At 40.6% G+C, this 15,659-nt stretch overlaps 1 protein-coding gene across 2 annotated transcripts in view; it reads right to left on the bottom strand.

Annotated features, from left to right (window-relative positions):
* The window catches only part of ATRN (attractin), a 185,008-nt gene that overhangs the window by 27,633 nt on the left and 141,716 nt on the right, over nt 1-15,659 (bottom strand). For both annotated transcript variants that reach the window (XM_036244251.1, XM_036244252.1), the window contains exon 25: nt 7,581-7,642. In XM_036244251.1, coding sequence (XP_036100144.1) covers nt 7,581-7,642 — 62 coding nt within the window. The remainder of the gene's footprint in view (nt 1-7,580; nt 7,643-15,659) is intronic.

The raw sequence follows: 15,659 nt of genomic DNA, 5'->3' as shown, positions 1-15,659 counted from the left end.
TGAGACCCCAAATTTCAGTAAGAAAAAGGCAAATATATCAATAGAAATGGGCGCAAAGGGTATGAACAGATAATTAAAAATAAGAGCTTATAAGAGATCAGTAAATATCACTCATAATTAAAGAAATCCAAATGAGCCTTGGCCTGCATAGCTCAGTGGTTAGAGCGTCAGCCCTAACACCAAAGGGTCACGGGTTTGATTCCCAGTCAAGGGCACATACCTGGGTTGCAGGTTCAATCCCCAGACCTGGTCGAGGCATGTGCAAGAGGCAACCAATCAATATGTGTCTCTCACATCAATCTCTCCCTCTCTCTCTTCCCCTTCCTCAACCCTTCCATACTCTCTAAAAATCAATGGAAAAAATATCCTTAGGTTAGGATTTTTAAAAAATAACAACAAAAAAAGAAATCCAAATTAAACAAGATACCAATGATATCTCCCAGATAAGGAAAATTAAAAATATGACCATTTCCAGGGTTGCTAAGAGTAGTAGTAACAAGAGAGAGGCAGAAATAGTAAGAGACATTACATTCCTGCTGTAGGAATGTAAATATGAGCAACTGTTCTGAGGGGCCATCTGGCAATGTTTTTGGATAGCAATTATAGAACAAAAAACTATTCCAGAGAGAACATCCACAGAAAAATGCAGACATATGCAACAAAAATTGAGGACAACCTAAGAATCAGTCAAAAGAGGAATGTCTAAATAAAATATGGTACTCAAATGATAGGAAAAGTTGTTTGAAAAATGAGGTCAATTTCCACCTGGGAAAAGTTAAGCACAATACAGTGAATAAAACAGAACAATATGTAAGGAGGCAGCCCATTTTATAAACCGAAGAATCAGAAAAATCACTATTTATGTACAGTGTATACATACAGAGAAAAATTTTGGAAACATAAACACCAAAATACTAACAATGGTAATTTCTAAATTTTTTTTAAAAAATTGATTTTAGAGCCTTGCTGATTTTGCTCAGTGGTTAGAGCATCAGTCTGCGGACCAATGAGTCAGGGGTTCGATTCTGGTCAAGGGCATGTACCTCGGTTGCAGTTTGTCCCTGGCCCTGGTTGGAGTTGTGGGAGGCAACCAATCAATGTGCCTCTCACATTGATGTTTCTGTCTCTCTCTCTCCCCTTCCCCCTCTCCCTCCCTCCCACTCCATCTGAAGATAAATGGAAAAATATCCTCAGGTGAGGATTAAAAAAATTTTTTTTTTTAAATTTGATTTTAGAGAGAAGAAGGGAGAGGAAGGGAGGGAGGGAGGGAGAGAGAGGGAGAAAGAGAGAAACACTGATCAGCTGCCTCCCACATGTGCCCCAACCAAGGATCAAACTTGCAACCTGGGTATGTGCCCTGACCAGGAATCAAACCCACCACCTTTTGGTGTAGGGGACAATGTTCCAACCAAGTCACCTGGCGAGGGCAACAGTGGTAACTTGTAAAGAGTAGAATCAGGGTAAGTTTGAATTTTACTTTATTTTTTATGTTGTTTGAAGTTTTATGATGAACATACGTTACTTTGGGTATTTTATAAGAATTTGTGTCCTTTCACTGACTATTCAAAAAACAAACAAACAGCCTGGCCAGTGTGGCTCAGTGGATTGAGCACTGTCCCACGGACTCAGAGGTCCCAGTTCAATTTCCAGTTAGGGCACACGCCCGGTTTCGGGTCGATCCCCAGTAGGGGGCAAGCAAGAAGCAGCCGACTGGTTTCTCCCTCACATTGATGTTTCTCTCTCTCTCCCCTTTCTTCTCTCGCTAAAAAATCAATAAAAACAGCCCAGCTGGTGTTGCTCAGTGGTTGAGCGTTGACCCATGCATCAAGAGGTTGCCAGTTCAATTCCTGGTCAGGGCACATGCCTAGTCGTGGGGTATGAAGGAGGTGGCCAATCAATGTCCTCCGTCATCGATATTTCTTTCTCTCTCTCCCTCTCCCTTTCTCTCAAAAATCAATGAAGAAAAAAAAGTAATAAATCAATAAAAATATTTAAAACAAACAAAAAAATTCTTGTCTTCCACTTAAAAGTCTGAATAAAGATTTAATATTTTTACTTTAAAATACTTGGATTAGTTTAGCATTATTTCATCATATCTTTTTATGTTGTCCCTATAAACTTTTTCCCTTTGTATTATATTATCTCTATCATTGTTTAATAAAAATTTAATATGAGCCATATATGTAATTTTATATGTTCTAGTAGTGACATTAAAAAAATGAGAAGAAACAGGTAATCTTAATAACATTTTTTTTTTTTTTTTTTTTTTTTATCCTCACCCGAGGACACTTTTTTTTCATTCTTTGTTCAGATAGAGCAGGAGGGAGAGAGAGAGAGAGAGAAACATCGATGTGAAAGGGACACATCGAGTGGCTGCCACCCGCACGACCAACCAGGGCCGGGGACAAACTGCAACCGAGGTACATGCCCTTAGCGGGAACCAAACCCAGGTCTCTCTGGACCACAGGCCGACGCTCTAACCACTGAGCCAAACCGGCCAGGGCTTAATAACATATTTTTATTCAACCCAAAATATCTAAAACATCATTTAAATATGTGACCAATATAAAAATCGAGATATTTTACATTCTTATTTTCTACTAAGCTGTTAGAATCCAGTGTATATTTTATACTTAAAAACATCTCAATTTGAAAAAAAAATTTTTTTAGGAAATATTTGCTCTGTACTTGAATTTCATAAAATTTACATCTGAAAAAGTAGATTTACATATGCAGGTTTTTCTAAACATACTTAAAAGTTTTATGATAACTGGTCAAGTTATCAGTTTAAAAATTATATTTAGTTAAAATTAAATAAAATGAACAATTCAGTTTCTCAGTTGTACTAGTTAAGTCTATACTGATCTTCCAGTTTCTTGTTTGTTACTATTTACTTTTTGTTTTTATTTACTTTTTCATCACTTAAAAGAAATCTGAACCTTTATAACTTTATCTGTTTCTCTGGTTATTATGTTCCACTGGTCAATCTGATTTTGTGCCAGTGCCACACTGATCACTGTAGCCCAGCAAAATGCTCATTACCTGGGAGGGCTAGTGGACTGTCTCCCTACCCACCCATATTTTTGTCTTGATCATTCTTTCTTGATCTAGCTATGTTGCAATTTTGAACAATTTTATTTATCAAAGTCGCACAAACATGTAAATTTCATTTTTTTGTTGGTGAAATATAGGAATATAATTGATTCCCCCCGCCCCGAGATATACTAAATGTATTCTTTTTTTTTTTTTTTAATCCTCACCTGAGGACATTTTTGTATTTATCTTCAGATAGAGCAGGAGGGAGAGAGAGAGGAAGAGAGAGAGAGAAACATCAATGTGAAAGAGACACGTCGACTGGTTGCCACCCACACAAACCGAAACCGAGGTACGTGCCCTTAGCGGGAACAACCTGGGACTCTGGTCCACGGGCCAACACTCTAACCGCTGAGCCAAACCGGCCAGGGCAAGGGTACCTGATGGCTTTCTATGGGAAATACAATTGTATGGTTTTCATGTGAACATCTGCCCTTCTGATTAGAACTGCAAAAGATGTACACCTCAGAACAACATAGAACTGATTTTTTTTTTAAAATCCTCACCCGAGGATACTTTTCCATTTATCTTCAGATAGAGGGGGAGGGAGAGAAAAAGAGAAACATCAACTGGTTGCGGCCCTCACAATCCCAACCAGGGCCAGGACTGAACTGCAACTGAGGTACACGCCCTTGGCCAGAATCGAATCAGCAACTCTGGTCTGTGGGCCAACGCTCTAACTGTTGAGCCAAACCAGCAAGGGCTAGAACTGATTTTTAAATACTGCCCTGTGGCCCTGGCCAGTTTGGCTCAGCGGTTAGAGCGTCGACCTGCGGTCCCCAGAGGCCCGGGTTCGGTTCCCACTAAGGGCGCGTACCTCGGTTGCAGTTTGTCCCCGGCCCTGGTTGGTCGTGCGGGTGGCAGCCACTCGATGTGTCCCTTTCACATCGATGTTTCTCTCTCTCTCTCTCTCTCTCTCTGTTCCTGTCTCTTCCTCCCACTCTACCAGAACAAAAAAGGAAAAATGTCCTCGGGTGAGGATAAAAAAAATAAAATAAAAAATAAATAAATAAATAAATACTGCCCTGTGTCTAGCAACTTTGGTGAATTCACTTATTAATTCTAATACTTCTCATGTCTAGATGCTTTGAAATTTCTATGAATACAATCATGTTGTGAGCAATGATATTTTTCTTTTCCAAATCTTATGTATTTTATTTTTCTTATCTACAGTATTAGCTAGAACCCCTACCACAATGTTGAATGAACTGATAGTGGCATCTCTGTCATGTTCACAAACTCAAACAGAAAGCTTCAAACATTTTACCATAAATAATGTGGTTTGCTGTTGGCTTTATATATTATCAGACAGATTTAAAGAAGTTTCCTTCTATTCTTAGTTTCCTAAGATTTTTAAATGAATGATATTAAATCTTGTCAACCTCGTAATTCCTGGAATAAACCCAACTGGGTCATTGTACAGTAGTAGTCTTTTTTTTTACCCTCACCCGAGGACATTTTTCCATTTTTTGTTCAGATAGCGTGGAAGGGAGGGAGTGAGGGGAGAGAGGGAGTGAGGGGAGAGAGGGGGTGAGGGGAGAGAGGGTGTGAGGGGGGAGAGAGAGAGAGAGAGAGAGAGAGAGAGAGAGAGAAACATTGATGTGAAAGGGACATATCAAGTGGCTGCCACCCACACAACCCAACCAGGGGGCCGGGGACAAACTGCAACCAAGGTACATGCCCTTAGCGGAACCGAACCCGGGTCTCCCTGGACCGCAGGCCAGTGCTCTAACCGCTAAGCCAAACCAACTAGGACAGTAGTAGTCTTTTAATATTATTGGTAGAATGTTGCTTCCTTCTTCATGAGACTGGCTTGTAAGTCTGTTTCTCATAATATTCTTGTCAGGTTCTGTTAACTTCAAAAATGAATTGGGGAGTATTCCCTCTTTTTCTGTTCTCTAGATTTGGTTGATATTGATATTATTTCTTCCTTAAAAGGGTATAAGTTACCAATGAAACTACCTGGACCTAGTTATCTTTGTGGGAAAATTTTAAATTATGTATTGTTTCTTAAAATACATATAGGACTATTCAGATTTCCTATTTCTTCAGTGTCAGTTTTGGTAAGTTGTATATAGTTTTTTGTTTTTTTTTAATTGTTCCATTCTATCTGTTCCATCTTCAAATTTATTCCCATAAAGTTGTTTATAAAGTACTCTTGTGGAGGAGAAAAAAGTCTGCAGGATTTGAAGTAATGTGCTCTTTTTTATTTCTGACACTGATTATTTATACCTTCTTTTTCTTGGTCAAGCTTGCCAGGGGTTTATCAACATTATTCTTATTCTTTTCAAAGATCCATCTTGTAGTTCTTTCAATTCTCTCTATTGTACTTCTTCTCCTATATCATTAATTTTGTTCTATTTATATTCCTTTCTTTAGGCTTAATTAGCAGTTCTTTTTCTGATTGATTGAAAGGGGTGTAATATTAAATATTTTGTCCTGGGTAGTAGTTATATAAGTATGTTAAATTTGTGATCATTCACTGAGTTAGATACTTACGATTTGTGTTTCTGTAATTTTGTGTTATACCACAATATAATTTTTTTTTTTTATCCTCACCCGAGGATATTTTTCCATTTTTTTGTACAGATAGAGTGGGAGGGAGAGAGAGGAAGGGAGAGAGAGAGAGAAACATCGACGTGAAGGGACACATCGAGTGGCTGCCACCCGCACAACCAACCAGGGCCGGGGACAAACTGCAACCGAAGTACATGCCCTTAGCGGGAACCGAACCCGGGTCTCTCCGGACCGCAGGCCGACACTCTAACCGCTGAGCCAAACTAGCCAGGGCCCACAATATAATTTTTTTTTTTTAAATATGTTTTTATTGAAATTTTAGAGAGGGGAAGGAAGAGAGAGAGAAACATCTATGAGAAAGAGAAACTCTATGTGAGAGAGAAACATTGATCGGCTGTCTCCTGCAGGACCCCTACTGGGGATTGAGCCCACAACCCAGGCATGTGCCCTGACCCAGAATTGAACTGGGACCTCTCAGTCCATGGGACAATGCTCAATCCAGTGGGCCACACCGGCTGGAACACAATATAATTTTTTAAAGAGAGAAAATAGATTCCATACAAGGAGAGGAAATTTTAATGGCTTTAGCCTTTTTAATAGTAATACTAGAAGACAGAAAACACAGCATAATGCCTTCCAAATTCTAATGGAAAATGGTTTCCAACCTAGAATTCTATATTTAATCTTTCAATCAACTGCGAGGGTAAAATTAAGACTTTTTCAGACAGGGCAGTCACGGAAAAGTTACCTCCCTGTACCTTTGCTCAGAAACCTCCTGGAGAATGTGCCCAGTAAAAGGAGGGAATAAACAGGGAAATGAAGACATAAGATCTGGGACATAAGAAATAAGAGTTCAATGTAAGAGGAAGGCAAAAGAAACTCCCAAGATGACAGTGCGTGGCAGGCCTCAAGGAGTAGTGTACTTAGGAGCAGCAGGCTGAAGGGCTCTTGGGCAGACATCTCCAACAGAAGCAAATCAAGAGAGTACCTGCTTGTGTTTGACCAAACAGAGATTTTTCAGTTCTGGACCTGGTACTCATGTGATGAATCAGAGGTTCATAGAAATCCAAACAATTGAAAAGACCAAAATATGGCAAATACTACATTTAGCATAAGCAAAGAGTGATCGCCCACCCCCCAAAATGGGAAGTCTAATTAGAACTCAATTCAGCTGTGAATAGGAGTTTTATGGTTATAACAACATGAACAGGGATGACTGACTTAGCCAAGCATTGTGATGTACTACATTAAATGAATGGGAGGAGGGGGAATTTTATATGTTTTTGTGGTGTGGGAAAGTTGTTGGGTGAGGTAACATAAGATAGTAAATCCTCATCGACAGTAGGACATCAAAGGATAACTGAACTGAAAAATCAAGAAACAGTGTAAGCCTGGATGAGTGAAAAAGAGCTAAAACCATTCAAATTGGGGAGAAGGGAAGAGTGGGAAGGTGGTAGGCAGGATGCTGCTGCTTTCTCTTATAAGTACTATCTCATGTTTCTTTTCCAATTATGTGTATTCAGTATTTTCGTAAGAATAAAATAAAAAACTACAATAAAAAAATTCTAAGGGCTTAACAAATCATTTTAGCTTTAAAATTAATTCAGGTAATTATCATTTCTTGAACAAGAGGAAGCATATATGTACCGCACACCAGTAATCATTATTACTTAAGTGTTGTTTCAACCTCAAATTCTCTCCATTTGAAGAACCAAATTATCTACATTTTAGTATAGGGTACATGAAAAGCTGCCACGGAAATCCAGAAGATACAAAGCAAATGCTTTCATTTTATCAGATGAGACTGAATTTACACTATTGTTACTGACATGTAACTTTTCAGGAACATAAATCAATTAGTTGATCTGTCGTGCAAACTCAGGATTATCCATTTATTCTTATGAGCTGATAACTAATGCAACTAAGTGCCCAGCCGAAAGAACAGATAGAGTCTGTCTGAGTGAGATTACCTGAAGAAAGTCACGAAGAACTGCACCAGGTCCATGAAATTGCTGTGCTGGGAGAAGGCAATCTGTGACAGGAGAACAGGCAGTGTGATTAGGATGGTTACCAAACAGCATCATTAACTCAGTCTTCTTGGTTCAACAGTTATGCTGAAAGTATACTTTCAATTGTAAAGAAGAGATTAATGTAATTTTTATTTTTCACTTGAGGAAAAGTGACTCATCCCTTTAGTTTCTTTTCTTTAAATGCCAATCCAAAAGTAATATAGCAGGTCCTCCAATAACATTTCCTTATAACAATGAGGTGCCTAGGAACTTAACTCTTGTTTATATCAATTAGCCTATGGTAAAATCTGTTTTGTTGTATGTTGTTTTGCTTAAAGGTACAGAATCCATCAATGATATGAGAATTTACCGTATTCTGAGGCTTCAACAACCTCCTCCAGCAGCCCTCTGCTCATGACAACATATCTAAGTTTTTTGTTTTTTTTTAATCCTCATCCGAGGACACTTTTGCATTCATCTTCAGATAGAGCAGGAGGGAGAGAAGGAGAAGAGAGAGGGAGGGAAACATCGATATCAGAGAGACACATCAAGTGGCTGCCACCCACATGACCCCAACCAGGGCCGGGGACAAACTGCAACCGAGGTACGTGCTCTTAGCGGGAATCAAACCCGGGACTCTCAGGTCCGAGGGCCGACGCTCTAACTGCTGAGCCAAATCGGCCAGGGCCATATCTAAGTTCTTACAGGCTGACCCTGAAGACCTCTCGTACTAATGACAGGCAAGTCAGTTTGCCTGTTACCTCTTTGTGCCTTCATCCAGACAAAATACTCTCTTGGTCTGCTTCAAATTCTAATTCCTGATCTACAGCAAGGTGGGCAGCCTCATCTCATGCCCTTCATTACTTCAACATTTATGTGCTTACTTCAGGATAATGTCTTTTTAAACCACATCTCAAATTTTACTATATTGAATATCACCTGACAATCAACATAATGCCATTTGGAACTTAAATAATTTCATTATACAGTTAATAGTCTTTTTTTTTAATCCTCACTGAGGACATTTTTCCATTTTTTGTTCAGATAGAGTGGAAGGGAGAGAGAGAAACATCAACGCGAAAGGGACACACTGAGTGGCTGCCACCTGCACGACCCAACCAGGGCCGGGGACAAACTGTAACCGAGGTACATGCCCTTAGCGGGAACTGAACCCAGGTCTCTCTGGACTGCAAGCCGACACTAACCACTGAGCCAAACCGACCAGGGCCAGTTAATAGTCTTTATACCAAAATTCCTAGTGTAGTTAACTCAAAACCACTGACTGAAAGAGGCATTATTTTGTGTACTATTAAGAAACACTGTCAAACTATGAAAAAATGCTTTTAAAATCATTGACCGTAAGATTCACCTTAATTTCAGAGGTATTAGAATATGAAAATATGTGCATCTCAGAATTTATTACTAAGGACAACTGTGTCCTTATATTACCTAAGATACATGCATAGATTTCATATCCTAGATAAAAAGGAACCCACATTATTTGCTTTTCCTTCATTTATTACAGTAACACATCCCAAATAAGAAGTCTCATTAAGAATATGGTTATAGTCCTCATATAAAAGCATTTTAACAAGATTAGAGAGGGACAATTACATAAACAAAGTCATTCAATCTTGAGGAGTGAAGATTTCAGGTTATATACATAAAGGAGAAGGAAACAGATTCTAGTTCATTCAATCCTGTTTATAGAGTTTTATTTCTTAAAACATTAGTAAGTCTTCAGTGTTTACACTTAAAAGAAACCCATGAGATGCTTTAATTATTGTGGGATGCCAGTGGTACCTTCTGAGGATCTATCAGTATCCATGTGCCTACTCCTCAGGGCAGCTCCCCCGGTGCTTGGTAAAGCAGGGTCACAACATGTTCATGACCAATTTTAAAATCATAAACCTATATAAGCTGGCTGCCAGTGTGTCTGGTACCAGACTCATATTATTCTAAAAGGGGTTCTATTTTGTTAAATATTTATCATCTAAGTCTCCACAGTCACAGGGTTTTCTAGGAAAGCAAAGTCATAATATAAAAATATTTATGAGTGGGTCGGCTACTTAGAAACGTCTAGCTCTGCTTAACACCCCACCCACTGTGTTAGTCTTTACTGGTTAATGTTTAATTGAAAGGATGATGAGTTTATTGTCCAAACTAAGAATTACTGTGAGTGAAGGGGAGTGCTAATAAAAATTACACTAGGCCCTGGCCGATTTGACTCAGCAGTTAGAGTGTCGGCCTGCAGACCAGAGAGTCCCTGGTTCGGTTCCGCTCAGGGCACATAACTTGGTTGTGGATTGTCCCAAGCCCTGGTTGGGGTCGTGTGGGTGGCAACCAGTTGATGTGCTCCTCTCACATCGATGTTTCTCTCTCTCTCTCTTCCTCCCTCCCTCCCTCCCGCTCTATCTGAAGATAAATGCAAAAAAAAAAAAAAAAAGTGCTCAGGTGAGGATAAAAAAAATTACACTGGGCCAACAAGCATGAATTGGGTAGTCCCTACTCAGAGATTGTCAGACATGCAAATCAACTGCAAAATCAGTTTTGCAAAAGATGAGGTTTTAGTGAAAGTGCTGTTGGAGAACTGATCACATAAAACCAATGACAAAGAAGATTTGGCAGAATTACCAGCTGAAGAGGGATGAAGAATAAAGATGTAAGTCCTTCAAAATACTCTGAATAGGATTAAGAGAGGGTCTTGGAAAAACCATGAGGCCCTTGACTCTTGTTTTTAAATCATGCTATGAAGTCAAATGTGAAGAGAAAGACTGATCATGCACCACTGCACAACTGAAGCCACAACTCTATCTCCTTATCTTGCTCGATTTTTCCTCCGCCTTTATATGCACATTTATTTATGGTCTTTTTCTTTCACTAGAGAATAAGATCCATGAGAACAGGAACTTTGCTGCTGATTACTATATCTTAGTGCCTAAAGTGGTGACTGGCATGTAAGAGGTGCTTAATAAATATTTGGTGAGTAAATGAATTTGATACTCGAAAAAATAATGACTTCACTTCCCCCATAACTCAGTAAGACATGATTGAGTTTTCTTTCTTCTAAGAAATGGCTTATAGTTGCAACCATAATTTAAATTTTGTTAACTGTAAAACTAAACACTTTTTATACTTTTGGGTTTCATTTCTCAAGTTAATATCCCAATCAGACCTTTCTTTCATAATTATGAAAAAGTTGCAATGTGTTTGTGGACTTTTCTGATACCAAAGACAATAAGGATTTCTATAATAAAATCTATTTAATACAAAGTAAATCTCATTACAATTTATAAATTAAACTCCCAATGTCAGTCTTCTCCCTTTCCAAAGAGTAGGTATCACTCTCCACACTCTAGGACATTTTGAATTTATGTCCCTGTACATTTACACAATCTGCTGCCGACTCATTTTTCAGTGATATGTTTAATTAATGTGTGCTTGCCTGGGGGTGGGAGGGCTCGATGTAAGTTAAATAAATTCTAAAAAACAAAACTCAGCAGCCCAGCTAGCCCCAGGACTTGGGGTAGGATATGGTGGGTCTGCCTAAGCACTAATTTTGTGTCAGCCAAACAAGTGTTTTCAGGTAGCTATATCACTGCACTTAATCTTTCTGTCACCAGAGTGTCCTCCCTTCCTCATTCAGCCATCCCATCATCCACTGGGAAATGGCTCTCTTCTCTGCCATCTCTCAACATTTGATCCACTTCCTTTTCAGGGAAGGGGATGACCATATTCTACCTGTGTAGAGATAACCTGGAATACAAGGTTCCTGTATTCTCTGTCTACAAAGATATCAATGTATGACTTTTTCACTGTTGTAGAAGAAAGCAAAAAGAGGTAATTCCCCACCTCTCACACAAGAGCTGATGCACCTTGCATGCCAAGAACTAGACCAGGGTTCTTAAACTCTGAAGAGTTGCAACCAAGTCTGAACTCTGGGCCCTATTCCTACTTCTGTAGTTTTAAGCTCCCCAGGTGATTCTGATGCTGGTGTCCAGAAGCCACACTTTAGGAAACTCTGAAATAAGAAATTATTCTAAAAAATCTCTTCCCTCGCTCATTCCCTTGAACAATTTCATTATTTTCATGAATTGCACTGAAATAAAAAATTGACATTGTTACTTGAAAGGTTTGGTCCCAAAAGAAATGAACTTGGATCTTCCCCAGGGTGGGAGTCAGGGGAAGGATGAGGGCAGAGGAAGAGAGGGTAGTGCTTTGAAACAAAAAGAGAGACAAGGCCCAAACCTTGAGACTGGGAAATGGAGGGAACACAGAGGATGTTTTAGAGTTTTGAAAGTGCCGAGGAATATGGGGTGACTGCATGGTAGGCCTGGGGGGCTCTGGAGCCTCAGTGATTATTCTGTGTCCAAGCCTATCACACATGGGAATGAGGACAGCTGCCTTCAAACAAACCTAATGGCCACCAGCCAGAGCACAGGGAGCAGTCAGTGAATGCACATCAGAGGTGTTTCCCCAGATCTCGTCTGTTAAACCCTGAGGTTTCTGCACGTCCCTGAGATGGGAATGGAGCTCTGTGAAAACAAGCTGAAAATGAATTTCTTATCCACTAAGGTGGGTAGAAGCTGAGCCCAAGCATATTTAAAAAATAAAAAAAATAAGACATTTCTTATACTCTAATACCATGGAATAAATAATTCTTCTTCTTATTTTTTTTTTTTATCCTCACCTGAGGACATTTTTTCTATTTTTTGTTCAGGTAGAGTGGGAGGGAGAGAGAGGAACAGAGAGAGAGAGAGAAACATCGATATGAAAGGAACACATCGAGTGGCTGCCACCCACACGACCGACCAGGGCCGGGGACAAACTGCAACCGAGGTACATGCCCTTAGCGGGAACCGAACCCAGGTCTCTCCGGACTGCAGGCCGACGCTCTAACCGCTGAGCCAAACCGGCCAGGGCCTTCTTCTTATTTTTTTAAAAACATTTTGCATCTACTATGTGCAATTTACAAAGGAGGTACTCATAAACTTAAGTGAATGAATGACTACTGAGTAACTAGGAAAGACAACTTTTTTCCTCCCTTCATTGATTTTTAGAGAGAGAGAGAAAGGGAGAGGGAGAGAGGCAGAGACATCAATGAGAGAGAACATCAACTGGCCACCTCCTGCATGCCCCCCACTGGGGATCGGGCCCACAACCTGGGCATGTGCCCTGACCAGGAATGGAACCAGTGACCTCTTGGTGCATGGGTCGACACTCAACCACTGAGCCACACCTGCCTGGGTGGGAACAACCACCTTTCAATATAGAAGGTTTGAAAAGAGAGAGAGAGTAGGACCTCTAATCTTTTATCTTCACCAAGAACAATCGTCATGCAAGACAGAGAGAGACAGGGAGAGGATGGGAAAGGACAGCTGGTTGCCCTGTAGGGTGAAGCATTCTTTACTTTGAGGCAGCACCCATCAGGATCTGAGACAACCCAAGGTCAGTGTGTACCCAGAAGAATCTCTGTGGGCTGCTCCCATGGCCCCCTGAGGCCAGCAGCTCCATCTGGGCTCAGCTCCACCTGGTCTGGAAGCCCATCAAGACTACATTCCCTCTACTCCTCAAATCTTCCCGAGAGGCCAAGCAGCTCTGTAGACACTGAAAATCTCACATCAGGACTAAAAAGGGCTGAGTGGACATGTCTGCCATCTGGGCTCCTGGCCTCACCATGCCAGTCTTGCCATAGTTCTGGACACTGCAAGGCTGAAAGCCAGGAGAGGACTGATTCTTCCCATAGAACTTTGGCCTGTCTATCAACAGCTTTCCACTCAAGCCTCAGCTGTGCTGATGGAAGATTCTGTGACCACTGGCTGGGCATATTCTAACCTGAGTCTAGTGCTGCCACCTCCTTCAATTTTGCTGTGACACAAAATAACTTTCTTTAAAAAACAAACAAACAAACAAACAAACAAAACCCAAAGTTCTAATATGAAACTCTGTGTTGAGACCACAGGCCCTGGACTGGATCCCAGTGCCCATTACCTGGCCTCACACACCACCCACCTAATGCTGGTTTGTGCTGGCACAAAAATTGTATACCCAAGCTCTGGTCAGAGCCTCAAGGCTGGTGAATACCACCGGGCCACTCATTCCTGACATGCAAGCTAACACTCACCATCTGTCCACTCCCAACCTCCCACCTCAATACAGCTTTGTGCTTTCTTTCCCAAATTTCCTTCCAACCATTCCTTTTCACCACTCTCCAGAATTCCTGTTCTATTTTATCATGCTCATTAATAATTTAAAAAACATTAAGAACAACACACACTTGGTGGAAATATCAACAAGTACCAAAAGGCTAATCATGCAAAGCAATGGTTCCTGCTTTCCCCTCCTCTTCTTAACGTTTCTCTCCAGAGGCCCCCACATTTAATTAGGACTCCTTTCAGTTCCTCTGAGGGTTACCTTTTAATCACTAATACATTTTTTAATTCGTTCTTTCTTGATTTAGCCATGTTAGACATCCCTTAATGACGTCCTGCTGTAACAGAAGGTGATTCAGGCCGTCATCCTTCTCCCCTCTTCTAGTATAGTTATATCACTGTTTTCAGTGCCTCAGTTTAGTGTCCTCAGGGTGATGGTGACAGAAAGATGCCAACAGAGACAGGAAATAGATAGAACACCCTTGGATACAGGATACAGGGAGAGGATGGCCTGTCACCCACAACTGCAGGAGCAAGAGAAAATGCAGCCATGGCCCACTGGACAGTAGCTTCCCAGGTTTCACAGCCCATGAAGAGAAGCCCCCAGGCCTATGATGCACCCCTGCTTGGGGGTGAAGTCAGTAGCTCTTGGGGAAGCTCCCTTTGCCATTTTCACCAGGGTGAGGTATTCTGGGCTAAGGGAGAGGAGTTTTGCTCCTGATACCTGACTGTTCTAGAGACTACCCAACAGTGGTCGTTAACTGGCAAAACCCTCCTAGTATAATGCTGTGTGCTTCCTATAAAGTAGAACAGGAGGTGAGTTCCAAAATCTAGCCCATATTGCCAAGGCTGCAGGCCTAGCTGAGGCACATTCCTGAAGCTACCTTTAGGAGGATAAACAATACACTTGGACCTTTATTTCTTGTTCTAGCACCTGTATTATCTTTTTCATTTTTTCAATATGGAAAGTTTTCTTGTTTTGTTTTTAATCCCTACCCAAGCATATTTTCATACTGATTTTCGGATAGAGTGGGAGGAAGAAAGGGAGAGAGAGAAACATCAATGTGAGAGAGACACACCGATTGGTTGCTTCCCGTACAACCACAACCAGGGATGGGAATCAAACTGCAACAGAGGTATGTGCCCTTGACTGGAATCGAACCCACAACCCTTTGGTCCACGGGCCATAGCTCTAACCGCTGAGCTGAACTGGCCAGGGCTAGCTATTATGGAAAGTTTTTAATTTTATAAAAAAGTAGAGAGAATATTGTTATGAACCCAATGTGTTCATAACCCAGCTTTAATAATGACCAGCTCATGGCCAATCATGTTTCATCTATACTCTATCCACTTTCCCTGTGATCATATTATTTTGAAGCTAATCCCAGACTTCCTATCATTTTATTCTTAAATATTTCAATACAGATAGCATTACCTAGGCATCCTCTCTGAAAAGTCAGTAATGTTTGTGTTCTCATCCCTTCCTTTTCTTCTACTTCTCAACTCTTTCAACAAAATTCCAACCTAAAACAATTCAGTCATCTAACACCACACTGTGGAGACTGGGATGACAAATTCTTGGTCTCCAAACCAGCTGGCTCCTTAGCACAGGTCAGCAATTACTCTGACAATATCAGAAAAAGCTGTCAGCACCTTTAAAGAAGTTACAAAAGTTGCAAAAAAGAAAAAGTTCTGATACCAAACCTAAAGCTCTTGTAACCTACAACTATGCCTCCACCTAGCAAAATCAAGGGAGTGTCTACAACTTATTAACACTATGCTGGAACAACTGAGGTTAAAGAAACATAAAACATCATCCTTGCCCTCAAGGAAATTTTTGTGTAGTGAAAACCAGTTAAGTGTATGGCTGTGGAGGCACAGATGAGGA

This window comes from Molossus molossus, unplaced genomic scaffold, assembly GCF_014108415.1.
Source record: "Molossus molossus isolate mMolMol1 unplaced genomic scaffold, mMolMol1.p scaffold_m16_p_6, whole genome shotgun sequence".
In the NCBI taxonomy this organism is placed as follows: Eukaryota; Metazoa; Chordata; class Mammalia; order Chiroptera; family Molossidae; genus Molossus; species Molossus molossus.
Note: the sequence above shows the minus strand (reverse complement) of the source record. Positions and strands in the feature narration are given on the sequence as shown.